We start from the raw sequence: 16,998 nt of genomic DNA on the forward strand, positions 1-16,998 counted from the left end.
GACACCATCAGCGATTGCGAGGATGAAGAGTACTGAACACAAAAAAAAAAAAAAAAAAAAAAAAAAAAAAAAAAAAAACCTTTTGTTTTCAAATATTTGTATTCTCTATTTATTTTGACATTTTAAGTGTAATGTGTTTGGATTCTGAAGTATGTTGTATTGGCGTAATTTTTAGTGGGAAATATTTAGTTTCATATACTTGTTTCATATTTAGTGGGAAATATTTAGTTTCATATATATTTAGTTTTAATGCTTGTGTAATAAAAACGAGTAAAATAAAACACGCATGTAATAGAAATTGGGAAAAAAATTAAGTATAATTCAAGGAACAGCATATTAAGGCATAATTTAGAAAAAAGCATAATGTACGGAAAAGTAAAGCATAATATACAGCTGTATAAAGCACAAAGTTGGTTGCCCTAGTCATTATCTAGAGACAAAGCATCAAGAACAAAACTGAACTGTCTAGCGAGCTGTGAGTGTGTAGGACTGCTTTGCAGAGCATGAGGTGGACATCTCATCTAACACACCAAAGTACCGAACATCAATGTTATTGAGAAAATTTAAGAAGAATCATTAAGAGTGAAATGATTAACATTGTCCCAATCTGACTGCTGGACCAGCTGTTCACGGAATTGACCAAACTGGGCATGAATGCCTCATGGGAAAATGACATCGGAGATTAATAACAGTGGACGAAAGAGAAATTTCCGCGACAGAGATCGCAAAGCTTAACAAAGATTGTAACCAAGGACCGTAGAGCCAACAAATGAGACTGCAAATCTCAAATTGTATCTGGAATTGTGTACTGCAACAATCACAGTCCGATATGAGTTACATAACCTGAAATATTCGCGGCCAGCCTGCACTTTCTAAGTCACTGATTATCGCCAATAACACTTGAGTCAGACGAAAATGTTGCTGAAAACGTAGACTACTGAGATTGGAAACAAGTAATATTGTCCGATAAATATTCTTTCATCCATTTTCCAACAACAGGTCGTATTTATGTATGGCATATGCCTAAAGTGTCACAGATGAGGTTGGGCTTTTTGGCAATTCTGAGTACTGAAAGCGAAGAAATTTGCCACGTTGATATTAACAAGGTGGTCTGTCAAAAGAACATCAAACTTAGAAAGCTGTTAACAGAATCCATTATTATTATTATTATTATTATTATTATTATTATTATTATTATTATTATTATTAGTGAGTTTTTATATAACAGTGAACATTTCATGTATTTACGACGAAATATTTTTTTTGTTTTTGGGAAATTGCTTAATAATAATAATAATAATAATAATAATAATAATAATAATAATAATAATAATAAGAAGAAGAAGAAGAAGAAGAAGAAGAAGAGGAAGAAGGAGGAGGAGGAGGAAGAGAAGGAGAAGAAATATAAATTATCTGTATACTCGAACCATTTGCAAGTTTCCAGTACATTCATCAACTCGAATTATAATTTGATGTGAGAATTGTCTTTGCAATCTCTGATAACATTCTATAATGCCATGCGAACATTACAGATGAACCTTCTGCAGTTTCAAACATTCAAAAGTATGGATTGAAGTAACAGGCTTGGAAAACATAATTCATCAATGCTATAGTCAACGTCTGTTTTAACTTTCCTACAAACTACTTACTGAAATACGAAATTACTTACTGAAAAGGCGTATTGTATTTTTCCAGAAGGCATCTGTATTTGTGAATTGCTGGACCAGATGTCACTGATTCAACAAAGCAACCTGGTATAAAGGTCGATGGGGCTGGGCCTTTGAGATCAAGATCATCTTTGAGCATTTCTTGCCAGCGTTCGACAACTCTCAACACAGCATGGATCAAAGGACTACATACAGGTAACTCTATAAAAAAGAAACAGAATTATCTTATTATTATCTGAATTATTGAAAACTGACTACTCTAATATACTGCTTTTTACTTCTGGTCCTCGTCTTTTCTCTCTTTCTCCTAGCCTCTCGTCTATGTTTTCCATGCTCCGAGGACGGTTTATTTATGATAAAAATACTAAGTGTAGTTTATTACTTTATGTTTATTTGTGAAGAGCTTAACGACCCAATACTATATGAGCTATGCATTCTACGGTACAACGTGTAACCGAACCACTAAAAAACGAATCTAGATATCCCGCAAAAGGCGATCGTATAAGCTCATATAATCTTCTAAGTAATGCCATGATGTATAATGCATAATAATTGCATAATATGAATATAATATGCTACTAATGCATAATAATTGTACAGTGGTTATTTTTATTTATTTATTTACCGTATTCTTGTTGACGTTCATCATTCATGTTTCTGAGCGATGATTATTCGCGTCAAATACGATATAGTACGAAGGAGCAAAAATGAATGGAAACATTCTTGTAACTGCTACTACTTCGTAAAATCTTCTACATCGATGCATAAAAAGTTCTCTATACAGCTACTTCCATTATTGCCAAATGTACAAAGTCTGTCCTGAAAGAAGCCGAACTTTCTAAATGGTACTCACCGTTTGTGGAAGTTATTCACATTTATCTCCTCCAAAATAGTTACCCCCACTATTAATTCATCGTTCCTAGCTCGTCTTCCACTACTTGACAGCAATTTTTGGAATAGCTTAGAGATCTCATAGCGATTTTCTCTATTATCATTTTATGCTACCTTTTAGGATGGATTTCAACTTGAAGACAGAGAGAAGTCTGCAGGCCCCAAATTAGGCGAGTAGGATGTGTGAGGTACAACAGTTGTGTTGTTCGTCGCAAAACCCTTAATGAGGAGCGTCAAATGGCTAGAAGCATTGCCACAGCGGAACATTCATGTTCTATTTTTTAATATTCCGGACTCCTCTTCGTCACAACTTTCCTCAAACCATTCATTATTTCTAAATAATTCTCTTTGTTAATGGTTTGACCACGTGAGAAGTATTTATAATGAACAACAAAACAAAAAGAAAAGAATAAGGACTACTTTAACCTCAGACCGACTTTCACCTACTCTTTTGGGTCTCAGCGAAGTTTAACCCACTGGGATGACTATGCCTTTCTTTCAATGTCATAGGAATAGACTCAAGTTTCGTCATTTGTTATGATGTTGTTCAAGAAGATATTATCTTCGTTTACACGACTCAAAAGATCCGCACAGTTTTCCACACGTGTTTTATTTGTTTTGGTTCAACTGTTAGCAACCGTGAAACGAATTTTCAAGCAACATGATTCATATTCAGTTTTTCACCCAATATCACACGACAGAACAATTTACTAATTTGTACTTCTACAGCTGTTTCGCGGACGGTCACAGAATATTTTTCCGTATAATATCGTGCACTTTATGAAAGTGAACCTCATCACATTATATTGATGGGCGTTCAGGTTTTGCTTCGTCTTTGATGAATGTTCTTCCTGCTTTGAAACGCTGAAACCACTCGTATCCCTGAGTTCGGCTACTATCTTACCTTGTACACTTTCTGTCACATTTTCAATGTATCTGTTAATGTCTTGTCCAATTTGAAACAAAATCTGACGCACATACGTTGCTCCTTTATTTTCGTAATACCACAAAATCGCCACCAGTACGGGGTAAGACTTTACTCTACAGCTTGCCATCGCACATTCACACAAGGAAAGGTAATTCAGTTATCATTAAAATGCTTGGGAAGAATCCCATTGTGCGGCGATGGGGAGCAGAAAGTCAGACAGTTTCGTTGATCGTAATTATCCAAACCTTGTATCAAAAATATTTCTCTTCAACGTGGTTTCAAAGTAGTTTTAAGACGAGCAGTAATTAATTTGAAAAGTCTTTTAAAAATCTATTTGTGTTTTACTGACCTACATAAAATAAGTCTAATACATAGAATAGAAAACAGAATCCGCGTCTCCTACATATATGTATATATTTATTTCACCGTTAAAAAAATAGAAGCAGTAAAGAGACTAAAACACACCACTGTTGACAAAATATCAAAAATACAAAAATTATTCCAAAAGTACCGACACAATTTTCTCTACATTCATTTTTAATTTTGCATATTTGCAATATATCGTCGCTGCGCCTCGAAGAACCGCTATGTGTTAAAACCACAACTTTTCAGAAGAAGCAAAAAACATTCCGAACTCTTAGAATTTTGCCAAATATACACGGAAACACTTGAAAAATATATTTGGTCTAGGAATTAATTCGTGCGGGTGGACAAGAGATGGCGCAACGAACGGAGCGTTCCACAGTTCCGTGTATCCACACATGTGTTGCAAACCCCTGTCATCGCGTATCGTTCGTAGTATAGGGCAGTGGATTAAAGCGTCAACAACACCAGTTTGTAGTTAAGTGAACATGGCGCAATTTGTGCCTGATAAAGTGTTTTTGCGGGGTGTCCTGCTGCATTACTTTAACATGCAGAAAAGTGCGACTGAAAGTCATCGTATTTTGGTGGAAGTGTATGGTGACCATGCTCTAGCTGAGCGAACGTGTCAGAAGTGGTTTGCACGGTTTAGAAGTGGTGATTTCGGCTTGGCAGACCAAGAGCGAGCTGGACAGCCAAAAAAATTTCAAGACGAAGAATTGACAGCATTGCTCGAGCAGGATTCGTGTCAAACGCAGGAACAACTTGCAGCAGCATTAGGCGTTGATCAAACAACAGTCTCCAAACGCTTGAAAGCCATGGGAATGATTCAAAAGATGTCACATTGGGTTCCACATGAATTGAAAGACAGAGACGTTGAAAGACGAAAAACCATTTGCGAATTGCTGCTTCAACGACAGAGCAGAAAGGGGTTTCTGCATCGAATTATTACGGGTGATGAGAAGTGGATCCATTACGAGAACCCTAAACGAAAAAAGGCCTGGGTGAAACCAGGTGAACCAGGTCCATCACAACCAAAACGAGATATTCACTGTGCAAAGGTTATGCTGTGCATATGGTGGGATATGAAAGGTGTGGTGTACTATGAGCTGCTGCAACTGGGTGAAACTATGAATGGAGAACGTTATCGACGACAATTAATGCGTTTGAAGCAAGCTCTGGCCAGAACACGACCAGAATGGGAGAACAGACATGATAAACTTATTGTTCAACATGATAACGCTCGCCCACATGTCGCAAAACCGGTCAAAACCTATTTAGAAAATGTCGGATGGGAAGTTTTACCCCACCCGCCGTATTCACCAGACGTTGCTCCTTCGGACTACTACTTGTTCGATTGCATGAACAACGATTTGATTGGACAGCGGTTTACTTCTTCAGAAGATATCGAAACATGGGTCTCTGACTGGATCGCTTCCAAGGATGAGGACTTCTTTCGCCACGGAATCCGTACATTGCCTGACAGATGGGCGAAAGTGGTGGCTAGCGATGGACAATATTTTTCTTAAGGTATTTATGTATTTTGTGTTTGCACTACAGCTTCAATGTGTGCGTACCAACCGCACGAATTAATTCCTAGACCAAATAATAAAATTGATTTTGCGTATATTATGCACTGAACATTGTTGTAGCTTGCTTCAACAATATTATATTACTATTTTTGTGTTTACGTAGCGCCTTTTGCGCCTTAATAAGCACATAGAGGATTTGTATACATTAATCAATACCTACATGATGAGAATCTTAAGCCATAATTTCAATCTATAATTTTTCGTTGTTGTGGCGAAACAATTGAATATTAACTTACCACATTATAACGGACGCTGCCTGACAGCTTTCAGGTTTATTTGCACGACATAACTCATTTTCGACAAAAATGTCACATAGCGGTTCTTCGAGGCGCAGCGACGATATGCAGCACATAGAAGCACCCTTTAAGCTTCTATCGTCACTCAGTTCGACAACCTCCCATGCGTAGAGCTCTTCTATCAATCTTTCAAATTGGTAGCTTCGCTTATGTTCATAAGAAGCAAAATGTTGTAGTTCAATTCCTGATTTGTGAAAATGAGACAATGCAAAAACTCACAAGATTGAAAACGATATATGAAGATGATGCTGTCGATTGCAGTACCGTTGGCTGGAAACTGCTATGCCTACATTCAAAATCTGCCACCTTCCAACATATCAAAGACTGCACGAATACTTGACAACATGACATGGATATGGCTCACAGATACGTAACTGTAAAATAAATGTTGCTTCTTCTAGGAATTGAGAAGAAACATTGTGTGGCAAAATGTTGAGTTTGAAAAATGACTGTGCACGGTGGGCCGGAAGAAAACTGACAGTTGAAAATAAGGAAAGAAAAATCAATATGTACCGGGCTCTTGGCACAGTACAGATCGATGGATAGGAATTTCTTTCTAGAATCGTGAAGAACGGGACGTTGCCACGAGTGGGCGGATTACCATATCTTTGGGGACCTTAAGCCCTCCTTCTGTGGGACCATATTTGCAGATGGTAACTCCGTGGCTTACATGCGTTGGTCCAGAATTTTACGGTACAGGCATACAGGCCCTAGTTCCAGGGTGGTGTACGGTTGTAGAAAGAGATGGAGCTTATTTTGAAAAATAAATATATGTAATTGAAGCACGTAAAAACTTTCAAACAAATAGAATAAAAAAATGTATATATTGTTAAAAATATGGGGTATTACTTTTATAGTGACTATCATAAACCAAGTTTGAAAATAACATCCTCAATACAGAGCCTAATAGGATCTAACAAATAACCTCACATCCATAGATTTTATCTAATATAATTCAAAAACAGTAATGATCAGATTAAAAAAAAAAAAAAAAAGAAAGAAAGAAAGAAAGAAAGAAAGAAAAGAAAAGAACAGAAAAGAAAAAAGATAATAAAGAGAGAACACAACGAAGAATTTTAAAGAGGGGGAGATGTAACTGTAGATTCTGATGGCAGAGGTTTTGTGCTTAGTTATATTTCTACTTGATCTGTTGATTAGCACATCTTTTCATAAAAAATAAACTAATTAGTTGAAATTAGAGATGCGGATAAGTAACAGTAGTCAAAGAAATTCGGACACTTCCATTAAGTATCGTTTATTCACTTGAAGCAGTTATTATTTTAAGGCCTCCTAATTTGTCTTGAACCTATGTAAAGAACTAGCAGGACTCTTTACTTCGACTGGCAAAACTTACAAAACCTGGAGATCTCAGTCATGAAATCAGGTCGCCTCCGCCACGGTTTACTCTAAGTGCTCTGTGTGATTCTCAATTTTGGAGTTAGGTTATCCCTAAACACTTCATAAGCAGTTAAGTTATTTTCTTCTACATAAAATATACATACTACAAAAATAATTATTTCCAGGTAGCAATCGGACGATTTAAAAAAATCACCTATCAATTATGAAAAATGATTGAGACATTAATCATGCATATTTGTTTTGTCAATCCAAAATTGCTTTAAAAATTATAGTTTCAATTTATTAATTTGTATGACATATAGAGGGCAAAATGCAACACTTGCTTTACCTTGAAGTTCAATTCCTGCAACAGCTAAAAATTCCTGTAGTTGCTTCTGTACTAATTTAACCATAGCTAAACGTAGCATACACCATGAATAACTCGCTGGATTTGAATGTTCTGTATTCTCCTTTTCTTCAGTTTCTTTTCCTGTGGTGGAATCTTCAAACACATCTTCTTCCTCCTCTTCAGGTTCACTCACCCCAGAATCAGCAGAGTCATAATCTATGTAGTCAGCATCAGAAGGGAGTTGAGGCTACAATTCAAATAAAATAATACCTTTATGAACCACCTAAAATAATATTTGTGAAGCTATTGTGAATTTCTGCATTCCCTACGTTTTAATTTTACACCGCTCAGAAGTTTTCGAACATCCCTGATTTTTGTAAGCATTTACTGTGAACCTGTTATTTTGGCACGAGAACTTTACCACCCTGCATCAGAGGTACTCCTGCCTATAACGTAAAATTTGACGACAGTTGAATTGAGGTCTGAGAGGTAATGCAAATGATATGTCAAATTATAATTACTAAAATTGAAACCAAAAACGACAATTTGACAGATATTGCATAGTATAAACAACAGTGTGGAAGGTGAGGCAAGATATTAGTTTTCTTTGGAAAGTGTAGACATAGAAGATCACTGCAGTGACAAAAAAAAATTTGAAAGAGAAAATAGCTTTTCAAATTTTGCAATAGCTTGTTGATATGCTAACGTTTAAAATGCCAAAATACCATACTTTGAAAAATGTTTACGATGGTTTTGTATGCTCCATTGTTGCTCGTTGAAATAGTAACGACGAGAATTACATTTACGCTTCCACTGAGCGACAATTGAGCAGAGAAGGATGTATATTCACCATCGTAAACATTTTTCAAGGAATGGCGTTTTTAGCTTTTTTAAAGCCAACATATCTATAAGGTACACAGAACTGCAAAATTTGGAAAACTACTTTCTCTTTCAAATTTTTGTCATGGCATTGACCCTCTATGTCTACACTTTTCAAACAAAGCTAAAATATTGCCTTACCTTTCATACTTTTGTTTATACTATGTAATATCTATATCAAATTGTCTTTTTGTGGTTTCAATTTTAAGAATTACAATTTGACACATCATCTACAATACCTCTCAGATCTCAATTCAACTGTCGCCAACTACTATGCTTTAGGCAGGAGCAGTGGCGGCCGGTTTCGGGTGTTGCAGTACGAACGATAAGAGACAGAAGCCATAAAGTTGGCTCATTGACTAATCAGCATAACTTCAGATGCAAATGCTATGTCACATGTTAAATTAAATAAAATTCTGTTTTTAAAAAATAAAAAATGTAGAACATTTTATCCGATTAATCACCTTAATTAATTAGTAAGTTCATTATCCTCTCTTTGATTGGAGCAAATCTGTCTAATACATGCTGGTTGAACCCTGGTATTCTTATTGTCAGATCTTTTTCGATGGAAAACATAACCAATGGTGATAACCTTTCTTGGGACATTCAATTCCTTGAAAGTGTCAATTCTTTCTCATGTGGAAAAAAACTTTTCGTCTTTTGCTGACGCCATAAGTACAGTTAATATTAAATATTCACTAAATAATTCACTAAATATTTTTTCTAGATTATTGCGAACGATTCATTCTAGCAAACTCAGTCCCTGACAGTGATCCGAATTCCTCTTCAACGTTGACTGAAGAGAGTTCGTAGCAGAGATTAGTGTTATAAAAAAATGTACATTGAACACACTTTATTCACAGTTTATCCAGGAAAATTTAAAATAAATTGAGAAAATGTATCTGGTGCAAACAAAACACTACTGTCATAAGATATCCTGTAAATTTAAACTGGATTCTTTTCGAACACTCGCCTGAATTGCCCTTTGCTTGTTTTGTCTAAGCTTTAATTGCAAATTTTTTCTCAGTTGAAAGCTGGTCAATGTTTTTTGTAAGTTATTTACAGAAGTCATAGTATACAATTCATTCAGAATTTGTAGGTTATTTACAGAATTAAAGCACACACAATAAAATTAAACCTAATAATTAAAAACCAAACCAGCTGATACAAAAGAGGTACTGGTATATGAATTTCGAATGTCACATATTCATACATCAACACACACATATGTGCGTAAAAGAAAAAACTACATTCCAAATCATCCGTCTTGGTTGTTACGCAATGCACGATGAACACAATATACTTCCACATGAGGCGAAACAACGCTTACCAATGTGATATGTTTTAGAAAGGAAACCTCGAAACCCGCCAGATGAAGGATCCGCATGTAGCAGAAGCCAAAAATCAAAGAACACAAAAACAAACAGCACTGCCAGTTCTACACCCTGAAATGTTAACTGGGAGGGGTCCAAAGTATTTGAGGGAGGTCCAATACGTCTACATAGTATGGAACCCGCCTTATTCTGCACCCGAAAAGACGATAAGGAATTCTTACTTACTGTCACCTATATTTTTAGAAAAAAATGATAGAACGATTATTTTTATAAGAAAAGAAGAGTACATGATGAGGTGTAAAATAAAATATTTAGCCTACATCAATTGTTTCTCTGTTAAACAAGTATAGTTCGTTAAGAAAGTATACAAATGTTAGTCAAGTTTCAAACCCGCTGGACTCCCCTCGTGGCTACGCCCCCGAGCATTCCTAACTAGTCCCAAATTCAATGTGGCGTTCCCCATCATACAGTTTTATGTGGAAATTATCAAGAGTATAAAATATACTTATTTTATAAAATAAATATGTTTATACTAAAATACTATCCACAGAGCGATTCTACATACTGACTTATTAATATTTGATTCACAAATTAGTGTAGAAGAAGCCCTCATTATCAATATAAGCTAAGAATTAACTTGTAAATGCGGGTCTACTTTCATTTGTTTTCCCCTCTACTAGATATTTTCTTTTTTATTTTGTAATTCTGCAATCACTTTTTTTTTTTTTTTTTTTTTTTTAATTGTCATTATATTGATTTGCTTCAGTATAGTAATGTCAATATTTACAATATTCAAACCTATGACATTTGCAATACCTCTTTTAACATACTCATTCAAAGTAATAAAATGGATAGAGAACGAACTAAGAGATTTCGAAAGAAATACCCAGAACAATATTGACAGAGAACAGAATACTACACCCAGGAGCTGCTAAAGAAAGAATGTCGTTACCAAGAAACAAAGAAGGATGAGGACTAATCAACATCCGAAATATACATTACAGACAAACTTAAATATTAAGAAATTATTTCTATGCAAAACAAGGAAATTCAAAACTACGCAATAGTAGCAGTGGACCACAAATATATACCACTTCACTTAAGCCAGACAGAGAAATTGGAAATAATATCATTACAATGAACAGAGGACGTAAGGAAGCAATGAAGAGAGAAAAAAATATTTCCAGAACAAGTCAATCAGGAATATGTGAATAAAGAAACATCATTTCAGTGGGCGAAAATAAGGAATTTATATCCAGAAACAGAGCAGTACAAGACCAAACAATAAATACAAAACACTAAAAAAGATTATTTAAAAAATCCTGAAAAAACATAATCGTACAGGATTACAAATGCAGATGTCAAATATATCAAGAAAGAAACAATACAACATATCACATCTGGTGCTCAACACAACACATGTGGATGCTCAACATAACACAAATCGAATAGAAGGAAAGGCACGACAAAATGGCAAAAATCAAACGGCAATGAAACAGAAAATGATACTAGAAAAAGTACCGTACTTCAAATGCCGAAAGCCATACTGAAAACAAACAAACACTACTGTACTGGGACAGAAAGATACTAACCGATAAAGAAGTATATCATAACAGGCCGGACATCACAGTAATAAGCAAAGAGAAGAGAGAAATATATCTGATAGACATCACAATGCTACACACAACAAACCTGCGGAAAGTACATAGACAAAATTAAAAAGTGTACTTGAAACAACCGGAATTTAAGAAAAAGTCACAAAGAAGATACAGACGAGCGTAATATTGGACGCATTCAGAATTGTAAGAAACTGCTTGCAAACCCCAGAATAAAGGGAAAAACAGAGATGAAAAGTAATATATTTGCGTGACCCGTATATTACTATATCGTCTGCTCAGATGAGTGGACAAAATTATTATTATTATTATTATTATTATTATTATTATTATTATTATTATTATTATTATTATTATTAATAATAATAATAATAATAATAATAATAATAATAATAATAATAATAAGATAAAAGAAATTTATTCTTCTTCATACGTGGAAGTAAATGAAACAAACATAAGATTATATTTATTTCAAGCCAAAATACTGATATGTTCTATGTATGATTATGAGTATACACCCTTTTGAAAAGCAGATATCCATCATTTTTTAAACACGACTAAATATTTAGTTTTTTTACTCATTTAAAGATCCGTCTCCACATAATTCAATTCTGACTTGGTAACACTGACACGCAAGTACACACATCAACTTCTGCCTGACGAACATAGACGCGCACAAGTACAAGACGTCATATTAAGCGGAAACCTATATTTCTGCGCAAAGGATATTATGAGAATTAAAAGACAATGACTCATCTACAAGCCTCTCAGTTTCAAAAGAAAATCAATTTTCGGTTACTCGCGAGCTCTTTCACCTTCCTCAGCCGACAATTTGAACTTAGAGCAGCTTTCTCTTCTTTTTATTTAAACTTTCTCATTCTCGTTTCAGAAACAAATATTAATCTTGTTGCTCGAAAAATATCTTTACACCTCGTCAGATTTAAAAAAAAAAAAAAAAAAAAAAAAAAAGTTTCCGCGTTTTTATCTTCTCGCCAGCCAGGAAACAATGTTTCCAGAAATTATTACTTCATAAAATGGAAAGTCTGTAGACTGTAACGGTTAAGACTGTCTTGATAAAACTTGTAAATATAAATTACTTTTTTTTTTTTTTTAGTTTATCACATAATTATGCACCGGGGGCAAGGCAGACGACGATGATGAGATGGATGATAATAGTGGCATGACGACAGTAGGACAAAGCAAGAGAGCTCCGAGAAAACCCATGCACACAGTGTCTGTCCACCACAAAGTGATCATAGTCGGTGTTTGTGGCTTGACAACACTGTCACTGTTCACTAAGATTTTCCTAATCCAAGATTAATTTTAACTTTTTCATGAAAATCAGCTGCGAAAATAATCTTTTCTGATTATTTGCAATAACTGTGTTTATTATATATTCACTTTCCAAAAGGTAAATTAAAATACGATAGGTTTGAATTTTTAAAATTTTTAGTCTCTTCATATGTTCTTGTCCCCTGGTAAGAGTGTTCTTTTTTGTTATTCCTTTATTATGTCTGTACATTTAGAAATAAGTTAGCATAATTCCGAGAACATTATTTTATCTGTGCAATGTCTTTTGTATTCCATAAGAGATTTCGGAGACTCTAACTTGCGTAAAATGTTATATCTCGCGAAAGTTTTGTTGAGATGATTAGAAATATCTGGTTGGAACTCCAAATCTTTGAAACTTCTTGTTCCTGTTGAACCTTCTTTTTGAATAACGAACGGACTTTCTCTGTTCCCAGTTACCCAAGACAACGACAAATATACAAACTGAGATTAATTGACATAAATAAACAGGGTGTATACTAAAATTCCAAAATGAAATTTCGTGACTTTTTTGTGACCATTTCTTTACTAAATCATAAAATTTCCTAACATTTTCAAGAGCGAATTTGGGTGCGAATTAGGCCGAATTTTCATCCATGCGATAGAAACGTACTTTGCTTGCGATTTGGTAGCGTTTAAAGCCGACCATTGACATTTTTGGTGGTGAACTTTGCGGTCTTATAGAACAAAATTTTCCAATCTGTACTTACATTTGTACAGTTAAAAAAAAAATCGTGACCCAAAAGCTAAGTTTCGTGACTTTCATGACCGTTTTCTGATTTCGTGACTTATTCGTGACTTTCGTGACCGATAGGCACCCTGATAAATAAATAAATAAATAAATAAATAAATAAATAAATAAATAAATAAAATAAAATAAAATAAACATTCAGCTATTTCCTTTCTTAAATGCTATTTAATTACCCGATGGATAAGCTGGCAGTATAGCATACTGTACCATGTGAGCGGAGAAGTTGATATTATTTACGACAGAATAAAGGTCTACAATTTTCCTCTTCCCATTGCATACATAATACATAAGTGTCAACACTGACATTTAACAATAAAATATAAATATTTTTTAATGCAAGAAATATACCTACCTTTATTAAAAAATATGATACCATCGACATCTCTGGAGGCACGAATTGTTCCCTATATGTTGGTCTATCTTCCTTCATACTAGGTGTTCCAGCAGGACTACCAAACTGGCCTAACAAACGCATGTTTAGCCTTACTCTCTGTTTCGTTAAGCTAGTAACTGTCGTCCACACACCTGACTCATTACTCTCATTTGTTTCTTTTTCTACATTATTCTGAAACAAAGAACAGCTCAAATCAATTATATATATCTGAATCCAAAACTTTGGTATACTTAATACTGTCACTGAGAAACTCGACATTCATACTTAATTTAATTTTACAGGAGAAATAAAATTTCTGTACTATATTTCACCTCTAATTTGGAGTTACGTACAATCGTAACTTGGGATCAACTGCTTTCCTACACTTAAACAAATTTTTCTAGTTACCTATGACACTAAACAATAATAAAAAACTTACAATTTGTTTGTTTTGCTCGATTAACACTTGCACTTTTCTTCTCCAATATGAGTGAAGTATGCTAATGGAGGTAATGAAGGTACATGTACAAATATGTCCACGTATATCTAGAAATAATTAACTTAGTTTCTCCATTATACCGATATACTTTCTGTTATGTTTTCTCCATTTCTTCTGTTACTTGCGCAGCTATCGATGCAAACATTTGTATAAGCACTAGGTTCTCCTCTTCTTTATTTACTTCTAATAATAATCTTATTAACATTACAATGGAGTTCTCATTTTTGTTTTGTTGGAACGTCTTGCACGACTAATCTTTCCTCCGCCTTAACTTGAAGCAGTTCAGTTATGGACAAACTCCGCCGAAAAACAAAGAAAAAATTTCTACTATGAAAACTTTAGTTCCGAACTTCCTTACTAAATACCATACCAGTGTCTATTCGAACAGAAATTAATTTGATTTTTTATTTTATTTATTTTCAGTTTAGCATTCCTTTTAGCAGCGAGGCTATATGAGACGTGGATCTACAGCTTAAAGTGGGATCCGAACATGTGCTCTCGCCGGGAATCGAATTCGGGTATCCCACACCAAAGGTGAGTTCGCCAACCACTTAGACCCACAAAAGAGATCTCAAATAGAAACTAAGGAGTTTTGCTTATCACGTACTCACTTCCTCATTTGAAACGAGAAGACTTCTCTAAAATCGTTTACCTAGCGCTTCTCAAAGTTCATTTATTCTTTACGAGAATTAGTCCCTTGAAACATTCTATACTTCCACTAAAAACTGCCAAAACCCAGACTAAAAATCTGTTCTATATTGGATACTATTTGGTCTAGGAATTAATTCGTGCGGGTGGACAAGAGATGGCGCAACGAACGGAGCGTCCCACACTTCCGTGTATCCACACATGTGTTGCAAACCCCTGTCATCGCGTATCGTTCGTAGTATAGGGCAGTGGATTAAAGCGTCAACAACACCAGTTTGTAGTTAAGTGAACATGGCGCAATTTGTGCCTGATAAAGTGTTTTTGCGGGGTGTCCTGCTGCATTACTTTAACATGCAGAAAAGTGCGACTGAAAGTCATCGTATTTTGGTGGAAGTGTATGGTGACCATGCTCTAGCTGAGCGAACGTGTCAGAAGTGGTTTGCACGGTTTAGAAGTGGTGATTTCGGCTTGGCAGACCAAGAGCGAGCTGGACAGCCAAAAAAATTTCAAGACGAAGAATTGACAGCATTGCTCGAGCAGGATTCGTGTCAAACACAGGAACAACTTGCAGCAGCATTAGGCGTTGATCAAACAACAGTCTCCAAACGCTTGAAAACCATGGGAATGATTCAAAAGATGTCACATTGGGTTCCACATGAATTGAAAGACAGAGACGTTGAAAGACGAAAAACCATTTGCGAATTGCTGCTTCAACGACAGAGCAGAAAGGGGTTTCTGCATCGAATTATTACGGGTGATGAGAAGTGGATCCATTACGAGAACCCTAAACGAAAAAAGGCCTGGGTGAAACCAGGTGAACCAGGTCCATCACAACCAAAACGAGATATTCACTGTGCAAAGGTTATGCTGTGCATATGGTGGGATATGAAAGGTGTGGTGTACTATGAGCTGCTGCAACTGGGTGAAACTATGAATGGAGAACGTTATCGACGACAATTAATGCGTTTGAAGCAAGCTCTGGCCAGAACACGACCAGAATGGGAGAACAGACATGATAAACTTATTGTTCAACATGATAACGCTCGCCCACATGTCGCAAAACCGGTCAAAACCTATTTAGAAAATGTCGGATGGGAAGTTTTACCCCACCCGCCGTATTCACCAGACGTTGCTCCTTCGGACTACTACTTGTTCGATTGCATGAACAACGATTTGATTGGACAGCGGTTTACTTCTTCAGAAGATATCAAAACATGGGTCTCTGACTGGATCGCTTCCAAGGATAAGGACTTCTTTCGCCACGGAATCCGTACATTGCCTGACAGATGGGCGAAAGTGGTGGCTAGCGATGGACAATATTTTTCTTAAGGTATTTATGTATTTTGTGTTTGCACTACAGCTTCAATGTGTGCGTACCAACCGCACGAATTAATTTCTAGACCAAATAGTTTGACATTCCAACATCTCATCTCGAAGTGAACACACACACACACACAACTGCTTGTGCTGGGATTCTTCCAAGCTTATTTATACCCACAAATGTCTCACTGTCCAGCCTTTCATATTTATGGACACCTCAACCTTTCTTTCAATCGGTGTGAAGAATCTCTAATCTTCTTGCAACGATCAAATTTTTCATCTACTAAGTGCTTGAATTAATTCTAGCTATTGATTAATAGGTCAGTGGCTATGCTATTTCAGCACATGGAAAGTGAGAAGTGACATTAGATTATGTAAGAGTACTATTAATAGGCTTTAACATTAGTGTAGGACTTTAGATTCGAGTAAAAAGAACATAATTTTTATTGCCTAAAAAAAGATTTTTTTTTTTTTTTTTTTTAAATTCTTTTATCTCAAGAAATCTATTGCTAAAAGGCATCGTTTGCTCGTAGAGGCGTGCGAAAAGCATGTTCCGTTTGAAGCAACTTGCAGAGATTAGTTTGGACTATTCAAAGGCAACAATTTTAACGTGAGTGGCAAACAGCGTTCTGGTCAGTCGAAAAAGTTTGAAGATGGAGATAGTACAGGCATTACTGAAAAAAGATTCATCTCAGGCACTTAAAGAGCTGTGTGAAACACTAAAGGACGATGCACCAACTATTTGCTAACGTTTGGAAGCGATGGCAATGATGCAGAAATTAGGAAACAGGGTACTATATAAACTGATAAAGAGAGACGTGGGAAATG

The 16,998-nt window shown here is 35.5% G+C and overlaps 1 protein-coding gene across 3 annotated transcripts in view; it reads right to left on the reverse strand.

Annotated features, from left to right (window-relative positions):
• Rbcn-3A (rabconnectin-3 alpha) overlaps nucleotides 1–16,998 on the reverse strand; it is a 354,959-nt gene that overhangs the window by 64,098 nt on the left and 273,863 nt on the right. For all 3 annotated transcript variants that reach the window (XM_081733859.1, XM_081733860.1, XM_081733858.1), the window contains exons 46-48: nucleotides 13,683–13,895; nucleotides 7,422–7,668; nucleotides 1,670–1,868 (exon numbers count right to left, since the gene is read on the reverse strand). In XM_081733859.1, the coding sequence (XP_081589985.1) occupies nucleotides 1,670–1,868; nucleotides 7,422–7,668; nucleotides 13,683–13,895 (659 nt within the window). The remainder of the gene's footprint in view (nucleotides 1–1,669; nucleotides 1,869–7,421; nucleotides 7,669–13,682; nucleotides 13,896–16,998) is intronic.

The sequence above is a fragment of the Thermobia domestica genome, chromosome 12, assembly GCF_964235325.1.
Source record: "Thermobia domestica chromosome 12, izTheDome1.hap1.1, whole genome shotgun sequence".
Taxonomy (NCBI): Eukaryota; Metazoa; Arthropoda; class Insecta; order Zygentoma; family Lepismatidae; genus Thermobia; species Thermobia domestica.